Here is a 13,487-nt window from a genome sequence, read left to right as displayed (position 1 = left end):
CTGCCAGCTGTAACTCGTGCTTTTGCTGCTTGGTGGAAAAAGGTGGATGATATATCTTGATAACCCCCGGGTCAGACAGGATTAGGAAATGGAGCTCAGGCTGTTGTCCTGTTTAGGGAAGTAGTACTAACCCCTTGCAGAGGGTCTTAAAGATCCTGGTCCTTGGCAGAAGTCAGTCAAGCATACCTTCCATACAATTTAGTGGTTCCATGCAATTCCAGTGGTTTCTATCTAAGGTGAAGAAAGCGTGATCTGGATGCAATTTGCACATTTGGCAGAAATGCACATGTAAGCCAGATGATACACTCATAGATCTCAGACCTTCTGCCTCTGGGCTGTCTGATTTGCATCTGTTGCATCTGTTAGCTATGCACATAAACAAGCAGTGACCCAAACTGGGGAGGAGCAGTTGTTGCAAAGGCTTTGGGGCTGCAGTCTGCATGGGTGGGTGGTGAAATAAAATGTCAGCTCTGGAGTCAGTGTCTTTCTGAGCTGTCCTCTATTGCAAGAGTAGCTTCAAGGCCCCAGTAACTGCTGCTGCTGATTCTCCTCGTTTGTTTTGTTCCTCGGCAGCTCCGGTTTGAATAGGAGATGGCTGCATATTCATAGTGAGACTTAGATTATCTGTTCTGCCCCCTGTGCTTTTTACTGGTTGTGAGAAGAAAGTCTGTGGATTGGTTGTACAAGTGGCTGACATCCTTGCAGAAGTCATCTTCCTCTATGCAAAGCCAAGCTTCATGGAGTAATGTCACCATTCCAGGAGCTCATATAAAACGTATCCGATGTCTTACCTGGTGCCTGGCATGGGAATTTCTCTTCTTTGCTTGAGTCAGTTGTAATCAAAAAATCCTTTGGCTTTCCCTCAACATCCACAACACATTTTTATGAAATTGCATTTCATCACGCTTGCATTGTTTCAGAGAAGAATAGCTAGAATAACATTATCTGTTCTGCACGTGTGGGAAAAAAGCCATGCTAAGTGCCAGAGCCCAGTAGCTGAGAATTGCTTCAGCTCTTGAGGGAAGGACTACAGTGAAGTGTGGGGTCTTAGGTGAAATGCTGGGCATATTTACAAAGCACAGACAAGGTTTGTGGCATGGCAGAGCAGTGCGGAGTTCTGCATTGCTTCCCTTGGGATCTGTTGCCTGGAGCATCGGGCTCTGGCTCCCAGCAGTTAGAAGAGCAGGAGGCTGCGTGTGGCTGGGAGCCCCTGCCGCTGCAGGAGCGTTGAGCCAACAAAAAAAAAAAAAAAACATGCTGCAGGAACCATCAAAAGGTAGAATTTTTCAGAGGAGCAAATACTGTAAAGAAAAACCTACGAACATCACTTCCTCTGGAGGGGTGCAGTGCAGGAGTGTCACTGGATCCCAAGAGATCCAGAGAGCGGCACAACCGAGGCAGGTCAGTGTGCGGTGGGAGATCAGCTCTGTCCACTCCTGATAGTGCTCTTGTGGAGAAGGCGACAGGACGACTGGCACAACATATTTCTCAGGAGATGCTCTTCCCCCGCCTTTTTTCTTTTAGTGCCCCAGGGAAACTGCAGTATTGAAATGGAAAGAAAAATGATCCTTTTGCATGAAAGCAAAGCAATAGAAAAAGCGGAAGATCAGACTGGAGCTTGCTGGCAGAAAGCAGGATTTTTGAGGAAACAGCAGTTCATTGGGACATTCTTTCTGTAAAGCTGTTAAACGAGGCTTGCAAGAGAGGCTCATGTCTGTGTGTGTCCCCCCACTTCTGGGGGCGAAGCTCTGTGCTGTTTTTTAAGATTCTTCATGAATCAACTGGGGATTCTCCAGCTGAAGCAGGGAGACAGCTGTTATCCTCTCCATAGAGGCTGGAAAGTATCAGCGTACCACCAGGCCTGCTTATATTACATGTTCTAAACACATCCAGTTCCTTCATTCTGTTATTCATCAGAAAGTCAGCGCATAGACTGAAGGAGAGGGACTTAGAAGGGCAGAGCCCCCTGCTAATCACATGTCAGACACCTTGTAACAAATGAGAGGGAGGCAGCCTCCTAAGTGCTCCAATTCCTGTTGTCCAAACCCACAAAGGAGTGGTGGTGGTCTCTTTCCACTTTCTCTCCATGGGGCTGTTCACTGGTGCTCCAATCCTAAGTGTCCCTGCTCCCAGGCCGAGGCTGGCATTGTGGGGTGAGAAGCAGGGATGCTGTTTGCAGTGCAAGTACCTCTCCTTAGCAGTGAATGTGTAAGAATAGACATCAGTATGAGTGCTCGCCAATTTACTCCAAGGCTGTGATTTGGCAAATGAGGGGCAGTACAAGGGAGGGCACTCAGTAAGGATGTGGGGAAACGTGCCCAAAAGACACGTTTGTCCAGATGCATCTCCTGGGAGTGCCCTGAGCTTGCTCTGGACCGAGCACCCCATTTCAGCTGCCAGGTGCACCCCGAGAGCTGCAGTCTCCAGCAGAAGGGCAGGGCAGGCAGCTTTCTGCAGTGGGCACAGGGAGATTTACTCTGGCTGTTGTCTCTAAACTTCTATGCATTCCCTCTGGCAGCTTCCACCTGGTGCCTCTTGGCCTCAGAGAGCATCTTGTGGTCCCAATGCTGGCAGCAAAGGCCTGGTGTGGACAGCAGGGCCTTGTGGCCAGCTGTCACTGCCAGAGCCTCCCTTGCTCTGGCTCCTTTTCTGCCTCACTCTCCACACAACTTTTCTGCAGCATCCCAGTCTTTCTGGGATCCCTCTTATAGCCCCTGGCTTTTAGCTGCAGTCACCAGGGTTTTTCTTAGAATGACTTTTCGGGATGGCTTTTCACATTGTCCAGAGGTGTTTCTGGCATTTTTGGCTGGCTTGCGGGCTGACCATGACAATGACTGAAATTTCCCCTCTCCTCCTTTTGCTGCCGGACAATCAGATTGTTGCCTGCCTGAAAATCTGTCTACCCATGAAAGAGCCCAGGGACATGTGGAGAGGGCTGAGCGAGGACTGTGCAAGACGAGCAGGAGGGAGTGCAAGCAGCTGCCCAGCTGGCCGCAGCAATGTGCTGGGGGAGAAAAGCCCTCTGTGTGCAGATACAGGAGGACAAGGAGGCATTTACAGAAAGAAAGAGGCTTAAAATAGGCTTAAAAATAATAGGCTTAAGCCTATTCAATACTTTTTTTTTTTTTTTTTTTTTTTTTTTTTTGAGTTTGAAGGCATATATTTACATGTTTATGAACAAACAGAGCCAAGCCAAGAGTTTGTGGTTACTGTGTTGATGGAGGGGTAGGGACTTGAGTAGGCTGTGTTTGCTGGCAGGGCAGGTGGTCCTGTCTGGTCTCAGACAAGGCAAAAAAGAAAACAAAGCGAGATGAGGGAAGTGAAGGAACTAGTTTCAGTTTAGTAGGTTGGATATGTAATCTCAGACAGGCATACTGATGTTGTAGCTTTAAAGGTAGATGAATATACAAGGGTGAAAAGGATTTCATTCAGTAGACAGGATAGTGGCAGCCATGAGAATTAGCTTACATTTTTATTAGGCATTCTCACTAAGGAAACGGGAGAGTAGAATTTATACTTCTCTCATTTCATAAGGCTTATATAGGATGCTTCACTACTGGAACACTTAAGCACCTCAGACTAATGAAAAGATTCTTTCAGGGCTCTTGAATTGTTTTATAGCTTGTGATAACTGAAAAGTTATGTTTATTTCAGGAAACATTATTTAACTGGTAGAGAAATGTGTGCGTGAGTGCTGCAGAGATTGTCGTGTGTATGTAACACAGTGGCTGCGTATGTGGGTGCAACCTGCTTACAACAAGACTCAAATACGATTGTGGTTTTTCCCATTGCTCAAAAGAACAACGAATTAACATGAAGAGCTTTTGTAACTCGTAATAACAGATGGTAGAAATTCAGGGAGGAAGATTTTTTCTTTAAAACAAATATTAAATCCAAAGAAACGACAAATCAATTCTTACTGAAACTCTTGGAGGTCTGTTTCATTTTCAGTTTTGTTGCCTCTTTTTACACTGTTTATTAATTCATTAGGTGTAGTAATTTTTTAGCTGTACATTATTAATGTTAATTACTGCTAATTGTTAAATATTAATTATTAATATTATTTCATTAGCTATGCATTAAAACATTTTTATGTAGGTGGTTTTAGATCAAAACACAGCTTGCTGCCTTTTCTGAGTTTTAAGATAAGTAAGTTAGATTCTATTAGCTCTTCTCAATGTCTGTAATACAGTGGTGTGTTGGTAGAAAGCACCTCCACTAAGGTCAGTGACAGCAGTCCAGCCTCAGAATGTGCTGAGAACAGAGTTCAGTCAGGGAGACTTGATTACACTTGTACATGTTAGTAATGCTCTGCATCACAAATGCTAGCTTAATACTTTCTATCTCAGCCAATGACCTGCCCAGTATAAGAGATTGCTAACCTGCATACATCCTGTGAAAAGTTGCAGGTTAAATCTGTTCCTATATTTTTCTACTTCTGCCATTAAATTTGAAGGGGAACATTTATCCAGTAGAAAAATGTCTTGAGTTTCAGTCATCGATGATCTCCGTTGACTCCCTTTTTCCTTCCTTGTTGCACATTATTGGGATTGGCAACAGAAAGCTGTCAGCAGCTCAAGAGCTGAAGCTCCTCTCTGGCTCCTGCTGCCCTGAGCTGCTGGGAGGAGGGGCAGTGCTGAAATGGGCGAGGACAGCAGCACAGCTGAGGCTCTGGGGTATTTCCAGGATGGTTTCCTGTTGCAGAAGTTGGACTGTTGTACACAGTCTGGGAGTGCCCTGCCGTACTGGAATGCATAGAAATACTTCTACAGAATTACCCCACGTAGGTTACACATTAGGTGCTTTTCCATCGGGCTTTATTGCAGTGTGTAAAGTCAATCTTCAGAGAAGGGGAGAAAAGAAAGCCTTCCTGTAATGCATTTGCTGCAGGATATTTCTGAAGTTATTTCAGAACATAAACTATATCTCTTTAAGAACAGAAGGTAATACTGAGTTTTGCAGTGATCTCATTTATCACGTTAAGGCTCATGGTAGTTGATCCCTTGCTGCTGACACTTGTCACATTTCCCACATAACAGAGTGGAGCCGCTGTCTGACTGTCCATAAGCAACAGGACGGTGCTCCTCTCTGCTCTGCTCTGCTCCTCTCCTCTCCTACATGAGCCACTGCCGATAGCTCAGCAGCAGTAATGTGAATTCCCCTTTTGGGTTTGGACCTGAACACATTGCTTTTCAGTCATTTTTGGACGTGCTTTTGAACACTGCCCTCCTAAGTGGGAATCAAGATTGCATCCAGCTGCGCCAGAGTATTTCAATTTTTGTGAATGTGTGTTTGTTCTGGAAGAACGCTGAAATGAAAGAAAAGTGTGAAATGCCAAGTGTATCCTTGGCTGCACTGAACAAACCCCTGCATGATAGCATGTTTCAGTTTGGTTTTCAACAGTGGAGTGATTTTGTTGAAATTTCAGTGGTCGTAATTAGCCTTCAGAAGTTAACATAGCATCAGGGTACAGAAAAGAAGTCAAAAGAGGTTGTTCCTTGAGGTTCTTACTGCAGACTGTGTTTGCTTGTTGCTGTGTTTGAGGATTTCTGCCGTAACAAAGATATGTGTGTTCTCTCTTCCAAAAAGGCTTTCCAATCTAAAATCAGTAACACTTCCAGTGTAGGACACACTGTCAGCACTTTTGTTGCAGAAGATGAGGCAGCAGCCAAAGCCCTTTTACATCCAGATTTCTCTTTCTTTCTAGCCCTTTGCAAGCACCTTCATTGGATTATGATTACTTTTCCAGCAGGGAGTTTGCTGACAAAGTCAAGTTTAGTTTTTGTTATAAAGAAATGACTCCGTGCATCAGTACAATTTATTTTTGGCATTTCTGAGGAAAGCATGATAGAAATAAAGCCTATAGAATGTGAGGTTTTCATTTGTGGGGGCTTGGGCCTTTCTGGTTCGTTGTTGAGTTTTTGGTTTCATCTTTACAGTGCACGCTGGACCTGTTGAAGTCTGAAGGAGGTGTTTGAAGGCTCTCAGAGTTACAGAGTAGGGCACAGCACAGACACTGTCAAGCTGATAGTGATCTGAATTATGTGTGTCAGCACCTCATTGCAGCTAAGCAAGGAGCTGCTTCTTCCTCCGACTACATGATAACTATCCATGAGAACAGTCTTCTAAACTCTTGTGGTTCTTTGTGGTAAAACTGTCTCACCACCCCACTGAATAGTGTGAATAAAGTCAAGATGCCTCAACTGTCATAGGAAAAAAAATACTCCAGAAAAGTGTTCCTGTTTATGCAGTTTACACTGGCAAGTTAATGTCACCACACTGGCTTGTGACTTGTGGCTTGTGGCACACAGCTAGCACATATGTGGCTTGTGGCTTGCTTGTGGCTAACAAATTAGATTAATAATCATATAATACATTATTCCCTGAAGCAGTGGTACTGTGTTCCCGGTGGTCATTTTGTGGGTTATGTTAACAGTGAACTCAGCTCAGCCTATGAGCCAAGGTCATTGCTAAAATTTGGGTATTTCTGACAGGCAGCACATTGGTAAGGACAATCTGCTCTGTAGGTTATAGATACAAAATACCTGACTTATTAAAAAGTGGCATCTCTAAAACTGTGTAGATGTGTTTAAGATAAAAATATACAGCCGTGTAGATAATGTTAGGAATGTGTGGGAAAGATTAGAATTAAGGTTGTGACATATAACTTCAGATTTAGTTTCCTAGCTTATGAATATTTAATCAAACTTCTCTAATATTTCTTTATCGTTTTTCTTTCTGATTTCTGTTCTTCGCTATTGTAATATTTCTGAATTATAAAGGAAGAACTCTAAGGTGAAATAAATGTTGACAGTAGACATAGAAGCTCTGTGACAGATCAAAGTATTTCAGGTAAAGATAACAGATTTGCATTGGTATGTTTGTTTGAGATTAAGATGAAAACAGATAGAGGCAGTCTATCATCATCTTCAGAATTTGCTTATAGCAAATAACGGGATAGATTATAGCTATATTATTACGCAACATACATAAACTAATTAAGAAGCATTGCACTGTTTGCAAAGAGGATCTTTGCCTTCAAAATACTTAAAATCCAGTAAGAAAATATGGTTTTCTGATTGTTACGTGATTATCACAGCATGCTAAGCAGAAAAGTTTGATAGATAAAACATCTCCAGTCTGAGTGTCAATCTAAAGAGAGTAACTAAAATGTTGAAGAAAGCTAGCCAGGCATTGCTCTCACTCTATTTGATGAATATTTTCATTAGATATGGAGCAGATAACTGTCATTTGTCATTAAAACAGGTATTTTCTTCCTTGAGTCTGTTGGATTTTCAAGGAAAATGAATGTTGCCTTCCTTGTAAGAAGACTGTCTTCTCTGCAAGAGGAGTAATTGTTTGAGGGGGAGCTAGGGACAAGCTCAAGAGCAGAGAAAGAAGACATTGGAAACGGGAGGGGATGCTTTCAGCTGGTCCAGGTGGAGGGAGAGAGGTAGAAGCAGTGCAGGGCAGCCTCCAGTAGGTGAGGTTTTAGGGGAATATGCTCATCTTACATTGCTGAAGGAGGTTGAGAGGGATGAGAATGGAGTGGGAAGGTGCGGAAGAGCTTGAAAACTTCTACTGTGAGGAGACTACAAATGTACAGTCCATAGAAGTACATTACTTTTAATCAAACAGCAAGTAGATAAAGGTGGGGAGCATCTGCATTTGAAATTTGGGATTATATTTTCTTTTAGATGCTTTCTGCTGTGAAACAGACGACTTAGTTTGTGCTTGTCACACTGAGGGTACCTTGTTGTTTTGAATGCAGCCCTTCTCTGTACGTGCTTTACCTCTGACTTCACTTGGTGATACACTCTGCTTGGAGCTGTGACTGGAGGCCATTCAGAAACTGAAATCTGGCCTGTGCCTGCTTGTTAGGCTGTGCATTATTGGGACTGCCAACAAAATTGCCTCCTGGCTTTAGGTAGATTTGAGGTAGTACACGATCTTTAGAGTGTTAGGGATTTTTAAGGCCCAGGTATTTGAGAGATGTCTCTTCTCTGCTCCACACCAGCTGTCTGAGGAGCATGCTTGAGTTCCTGTGGTGCATCCCCATGGCACCCACTCTTCATAGCATGGCAAATTCTCTCTTTTCTGCACTCAACTAAGTTATCTCTTCATCAGACTGCAGGTCAGAATTTGTAGCTGCAGTATAACTGAGTTTATGACTGTGTGTTGTCAATTTTTAAGTGACTGATGCAATTCTTGGTTGTTAGAAGGCTTGGCATACCCACTGAGCTGATCCACATAGCACAGAAATGGCAGTCTGCAGAGTATATAAAAAATTTAGAAAAAAGAAAGAAAAATGCTAGGAGGTATCATCAAGAATATATCTTCATGGTGCACTACGCTTCAGATTATAAATCACCATCTTTAAAACGTCAGTGGTGCAATGCCTGTTGCTAAGAGTGGGCTGCTGCTACTTTGGCCAGGTGAGATAACAATTAACGAGCTTGGGCTGGATGCTGGAGAGCTCTCTGGGGCTGATCTTTAATAGGAGGTGCTCTGCTCTGAAGTGTTTCAGAGACACCTGCAAGTGTTCTAGACCGCCTCCTCTAGAGCATGTTAAGGGAAGCAGCTTTTCACCAAGCCACTCCTAAAAATGCCATAGGCTGAAATTTGTTAATATTTAAAGAACTCTTCAGTTTTTATAGCAGTCAGGATATCATGGATAGCTAATGGCCATGGAAGAACATGATGTAAATAACTGTTAGTTTTTGATAGATAAGACTTAGGATTGGCTTTTCAGACCTGACAACAGCAACTATTCCACTAAATATAAGTGAAGTGTATGAAAAAAGTCATATAGGATTTACTGGTGTCATCACTCCAGCATTGATTCTCAGCAGCAGAGTAGTGCCAGATTTTGCAATACTTCCCTTCCTAAAATATGTTTTGAACAGTTTATTGCTTTTAGTCTGATTGGAAAAAAAAACACTGCTGCTGCCTTAGCATTATGTTTTTGGCTCACATATGGTGTATCCATGTTAGGCCTCCAGTTCATCACATTTTTGTAGTTCAAGAATGTGATTCTACATCTACAAAAGGGAGCAACTCTTCTGCGTTGTTACACTGAATTTTTTCTAATGAATAAGACCTCTTTCTTTCTTTCCTCTCAAGGCATAAAGAATGTAAAGTGGTAGGAACGTGCAGTAGAAGGGTCAGGTCTTCTCTCACTGAATTTTGCATGTTATCATATTGAAACCAACATACAGCTGGTGTCTGTGGTGCTGTGTGATTGCAGCTCTGTGGTGGTGGTAATTTACTGTCCATCAGTAATAGCATTGGTCTCACTTATGTGTAGTAGTTGATCTGTTCAGAGACATTGGAGGTTGCGGACAGAAGGCTGACCAGGGCAGGGGTACTGCGCACTGAGCAGTGTTAGGCACTGATGGGCATTGCGATGGCTTCCATGGTCCTGGGTTTGTGCTGCAGAGGTGTCTTAGGGGCACCTGGGCTTCCTGAGGAAATATTTAATAAAAGGGAAATGAGGTTTTAAAATAGATTTTGCCTTCTCCTGCAAAGGTCAAAATAAAGTAATTAAGCATGTGGTTCTTGAGAAGAGAAATAAATGCAGATTCTCCTTAGCAGCAACCGGTCACTTCTTTGGCGAGCTTGATGTGAATCTTGCCTTCATGCGAGACATTGATTTATACAGAAACCATGCCTGTCTCAAAAGCTGCCTAGAATTGTGCATTGTTGGAGAGCTGATGTACTCACTGAGCTTTTCCTGTTTGGGTACCACGTCAGCTGAGCAGCAAGGCAGATGTCAGCAGCGCATCGTCACTGTAGTCACTGACAGTCTGGTTTTAGATCCAGCAAAAGAAATGAAATTCATGGAGCAATGCAGTTTGAGAACAGTTTAGAGGGGAAAAGAAAATCTCCGCTCTGTACTCACAGAGGGCAAGCGGCTAATGTTCCTTCAGTTAAGTCACGCAAGATTTCAGTGCAGGGCTGCGTGCTCTGTACTGTGTGGGGAAGGGACTGCTCAGACCAGGCAGTGAGAGGCAAAGTGCCCAGCAGCAAAGAAGAACCAGCAGAGAGAGTGAAGCGAGCAGGGGAAGGAGGCACCAGGGCTGTCACAAGGGTGGAACACGTCCAAGTACATTATGTGGGTGTGAGTGGGCAGCTGTAACTGCAGAAACGTTTCCCTGTGGGCTTCCTGTCAAAAAATCAGTTCTGTAGCTGTATTTTGGGATCTGCTTTTCTTTCTTTAAGGTGGAAATTCTCAAAGTGTGCCTGGAAGCAAGATTTATTTATTTACTTCTTAATTGTCAAAGTTCTCGTTCTTCCTCTTTTCCTTACGAAAGGGTGGAGAAGGAAGGAAGGAAAAGTATAATGCCATTCTCCTTTCACATATTTCTTTCCTTTACCCTCCGCCATTCTCCATGTTTCCTCTTGTTCGGTTGTTTTGATATATTTTTTTGTGTGGGCGGAGTTTGTGTTTGTGTGTGTGTGTGTTTTAGTGTTGAAGGGGGTGAACTTACTGAAAAGGAAGCTGTTGTGAAGTCTCAGGAAGGTTTTGCCATTTAACCGTGTGGCTTTTTGAGTAAAACCAAAGCACTCCTTCTTTGTAGTACTTCTGCTGCACAATCCTGTTCTTGAGCTACTGCTGGGCTTTGCACGTTCGTGTGGTTTAGGGTGGCAAAGCCTCCCTTACAGGTGAATGGTGAACCTTTAAAGATGAATTCAACCGCTGTGTGAGTTCTTTTGGTTGTTCTTTTTGGTGTTTGTTTTGTTTTTCATTGCACATAAATTACGTGTTTAGCTAAATGCAATCTTAATCTTTGTTATGAAAAGGGAAAATAAGAACAAAATGAAGCAAAGGCTTAAAATTATACAAAACCCTTTCACAATCAGACCTTTACTGAGGGCCAGGGAATTTGCAGTATGCTTCTTCTTTCACTAGCTCTATGCTTTATGGTTTGCTTCTTAGCAAAAGAGTCTTTTAGCAAGTGCGAGTGTTTGCTAGCAGCAGCGGCTGCAATGAAGATGGTGAGTGAAGAGTTGCTTGGTTTGGGGTATAACTGCTCCTTCCATTGTGACTGTCCTGAAAAGTTGGTATTTCCTGAATGCTTCTGCATTTTTGCTACTTCAGTCAGTATTTTGGGGGGAAAGATGCTATTTATAGTAAACAATTTCCATCTTGCAAGAAGTGCACTCTGTGTTAGCCTTTTTATCCAATGCATCTAAATAAATGTAATAGTGAATGTTGAAAGGGATATTTATTTTCACGTAGCCAGATCTGCAGCATCTACAAGGATGGAATTTGTGCAAAATGAAGTTCCAGCTTTAGTTATGACAAAATGTTTCCTGCGCCTTTGCAATCCAGCAGTTTGGGTGTCTTTTTTTCCTGGGTGCAGGTTGTTGCTTTGTTTCTTTTAGCCAAGGAGGTTTAAATAAGGCAACTTTGATGTTAAAGGGGACATTCGTGCTATAGAGCTCACAAAAAGCCATATGTCACCAGTTCCTCATAGCCCCACGCATAGGACACATCCCAGGGAGATGGCAGTGTGCAGCACAGTGTCAGTCTAGATGGTCGGAATGGTGTGAGATGTAAGCTGGAGCAGTTCTTGGGCCTCGGAAGGCTTCTCCTTGGCACTGTTTGCCTCCAGCTGGACAGAACTTCTACCAAGCACAATTACATCAGAGGAAACAGCTGATTTGGTCCACTTCTCTTTTCAGCCCCTTGTAAGATTTGCACGGAAGTTACCCTCAGTAAGTGTACCATTTTAGTGACCATATGTTTGGCAAACCATGTAAATAATTTACAACCATTGTTTGTATTATTTTTGTCGTTCTGAAGTTATTTTAAAGAAGCAGCTCAAAGCACTGTTTCCAGAATGAATAAATTCTCACATAAATCTGGATAGGCCTGTACTTCTGCTCAGATCTCCATAAAAGTGTGTTCCATTCATTAGTTTCATGCTGAACTGTTAACATTTTAGGTTGTTTTATTAGAAGAGAACAAAGAACTCCCAGCTTGTTGAAAATTTGTTACACAAAAATAAGGATGAAAAGGTTCCAGAAGAGCTGATGTTAAGCATTGTGGAGTGGATGAAGTTGTGCAGATTGGAAAGATTTACAAGACATCTGGTAATTAGCTTCCAGCTCCTATGGAGCTTTGCCCTGTGAAAGTTACTGCTGCTGCTGGAAGGGGAGGGGAGCAGGAAGGAGATGAAATGTGACCCTGCAAAGCCAGCTCTTTGTGTTCACAGATTATCAGTGCGCTACTGAAGCCTCAGGGTAACCTTTTGGAAAACTACCTCCTACGAAGGAAAAAACCAACAAAAAAACCTCCACATCTTTCCTTTTTTATGGTTGTTCCCTGCTGCACTTGACTTAGTACGGGGGAAAGGGAAGCAAGTTATCAAGATTTTCTCACCTGAGCCAATCTGCCAGGCTGACCCAGGGCAGCCTGCAGCCCCTGCCCAGCCCCAAGAGCTGGTGATGTTCAGCTCGAGCTTCTCATCGTTATTATTTCTATTACTACTGCTGCTGTTACTTACCGGCACTAGTTTTTAAAATCCACTAAGGAGGATTTAAACAAGAAAGAAGATTTGCTGTTTTGGATTCATTTTATATATTATCTTTTGGGAGCACCTTAGCACACCGTGATTACAGGATGAGCTGTGTTTATGTGGTGTCTGAAATTCTGGTGTAGGAATGTTGAAGCACTGAAAGGGCACTGCAGAGACCTGGTGCACGTTACCCTCAGAGCCTCTGGAGGCTTTGCTTCTGTGCCCACCTCTGCTCCTCACCTACACGGTCACTTTCAGCAAGTTGTTGCCCTGTCATCTCTATTTTTCTGTCTGTAAAACAGAATATTGATCTTGACTTACAGTAAAAACTGCAGTAAAAACGCAAAATATATATATGAATAAATATCAATATACAGTATTAGGACATGTTAAAAGAGATTGTGTTTGTTTATAATTAACTAATTTTGCAAGGATAGCAGTTAATTTTATTCTTTCTACCAATACATCGTGTTTTCAGTCTCAAATAAACAAATGTAGACAGTGTGAGCCTTTATTGTTGGGCTGACAGCTACCGTGTGTTCTGTGTGGCTGTGGCTGTAATTCCTGAATGCAGTACAACCGGTGCTGGAACCATATCCATGGAAAAGACAGATTTAGCTCTCCCACAAAGAGGTTGGTGCTGTCTGTGCACTTTTGCCTTGCCCAAATCCTCAGTTGCTACAACCCAATGCTGCTGTGTTCTTAACAGCTGCCTTGGTCAGCCTGAATCTGGGCACCAGGAGAGAAGTTACATTTCTTTCTAATGGTATTTCTGATCAAAAAGATGTGGTCCCACTTCATTCCATCCTTTCACATGCCTTTGTCTGTGTGTACCGGTGATTCAAGCACTCTGGCAAAGCTCTGAGTGGGTTGTTGATTTCTCAGCTCATCCTTGTGGCTGTCAGCTGCCTTAGAGGAGGTGTACAAACAAACGCTCATTGGGAGAAGCAACTCATTTAATTA

General features: G+C 42.9%; 1 protein-coding gene and 1 long non-coding RNA gene across 9 annotated transcripts in view; one reads left to right on the top strand and one right to left on the bottom strand.

Annotated features, from left to right (window-relative positions):
• UBE2E3 (ubiquitin conjugating enzyme E2 E3) overlaps positions 1-13,487 on the top strand; it is a 56,321-nt gene that overhangs the window by 26,470 nt on the left and 16,364 nt on the right. The window contains exon 1 of one of the 8 annotated variants that reach the window (XM_046943587.1): positions 2,881-10,703. The exons of the other annotated variants lie outside the window; for them this stretch is intronic. Coding sequence (XP_046799543.1) covers positions 10,687-10,703 — 17 coding nt within the window. The 5' untranslated portion in view covers positions 2,881-10,686. Of the gene's footprint in view, positions 1-2,880; positions 10,704-13,487 lie in introns of those variants that run through there. 8 annotated transcript variants of the gene reach the window in all.
• The window catches only part of LOC121113386, a 60,857-nt gene that overhangs the window by 36,965 nt on the left and 10,405 nt on the right, over positions 1-13,487 (bottom strand). The gene's annotated exons all lie outside the window — the stretch shown is intronic.

Source organism: Gallus gallus, chromosome 7, assembly GCF_016699485.2.
Source record: "Gallus gallus isolate bGalGal1 chromosome 7, bGalGal1.mat.broiler.GRCg7b, whole genome shotgun sequence".
Taxonomy (NCBI): domain Eukaryota; kingdom Metazoa; phylum Chordata; class Aves; order Galliformes; family Phasianidae; genus Gallus; species Gallus gallus.
The sequence above is the reverse complement of the archived record's forward strand: the minus strand, read 5'-3'. Positions and strand labels throughout refer to the sequence as shown.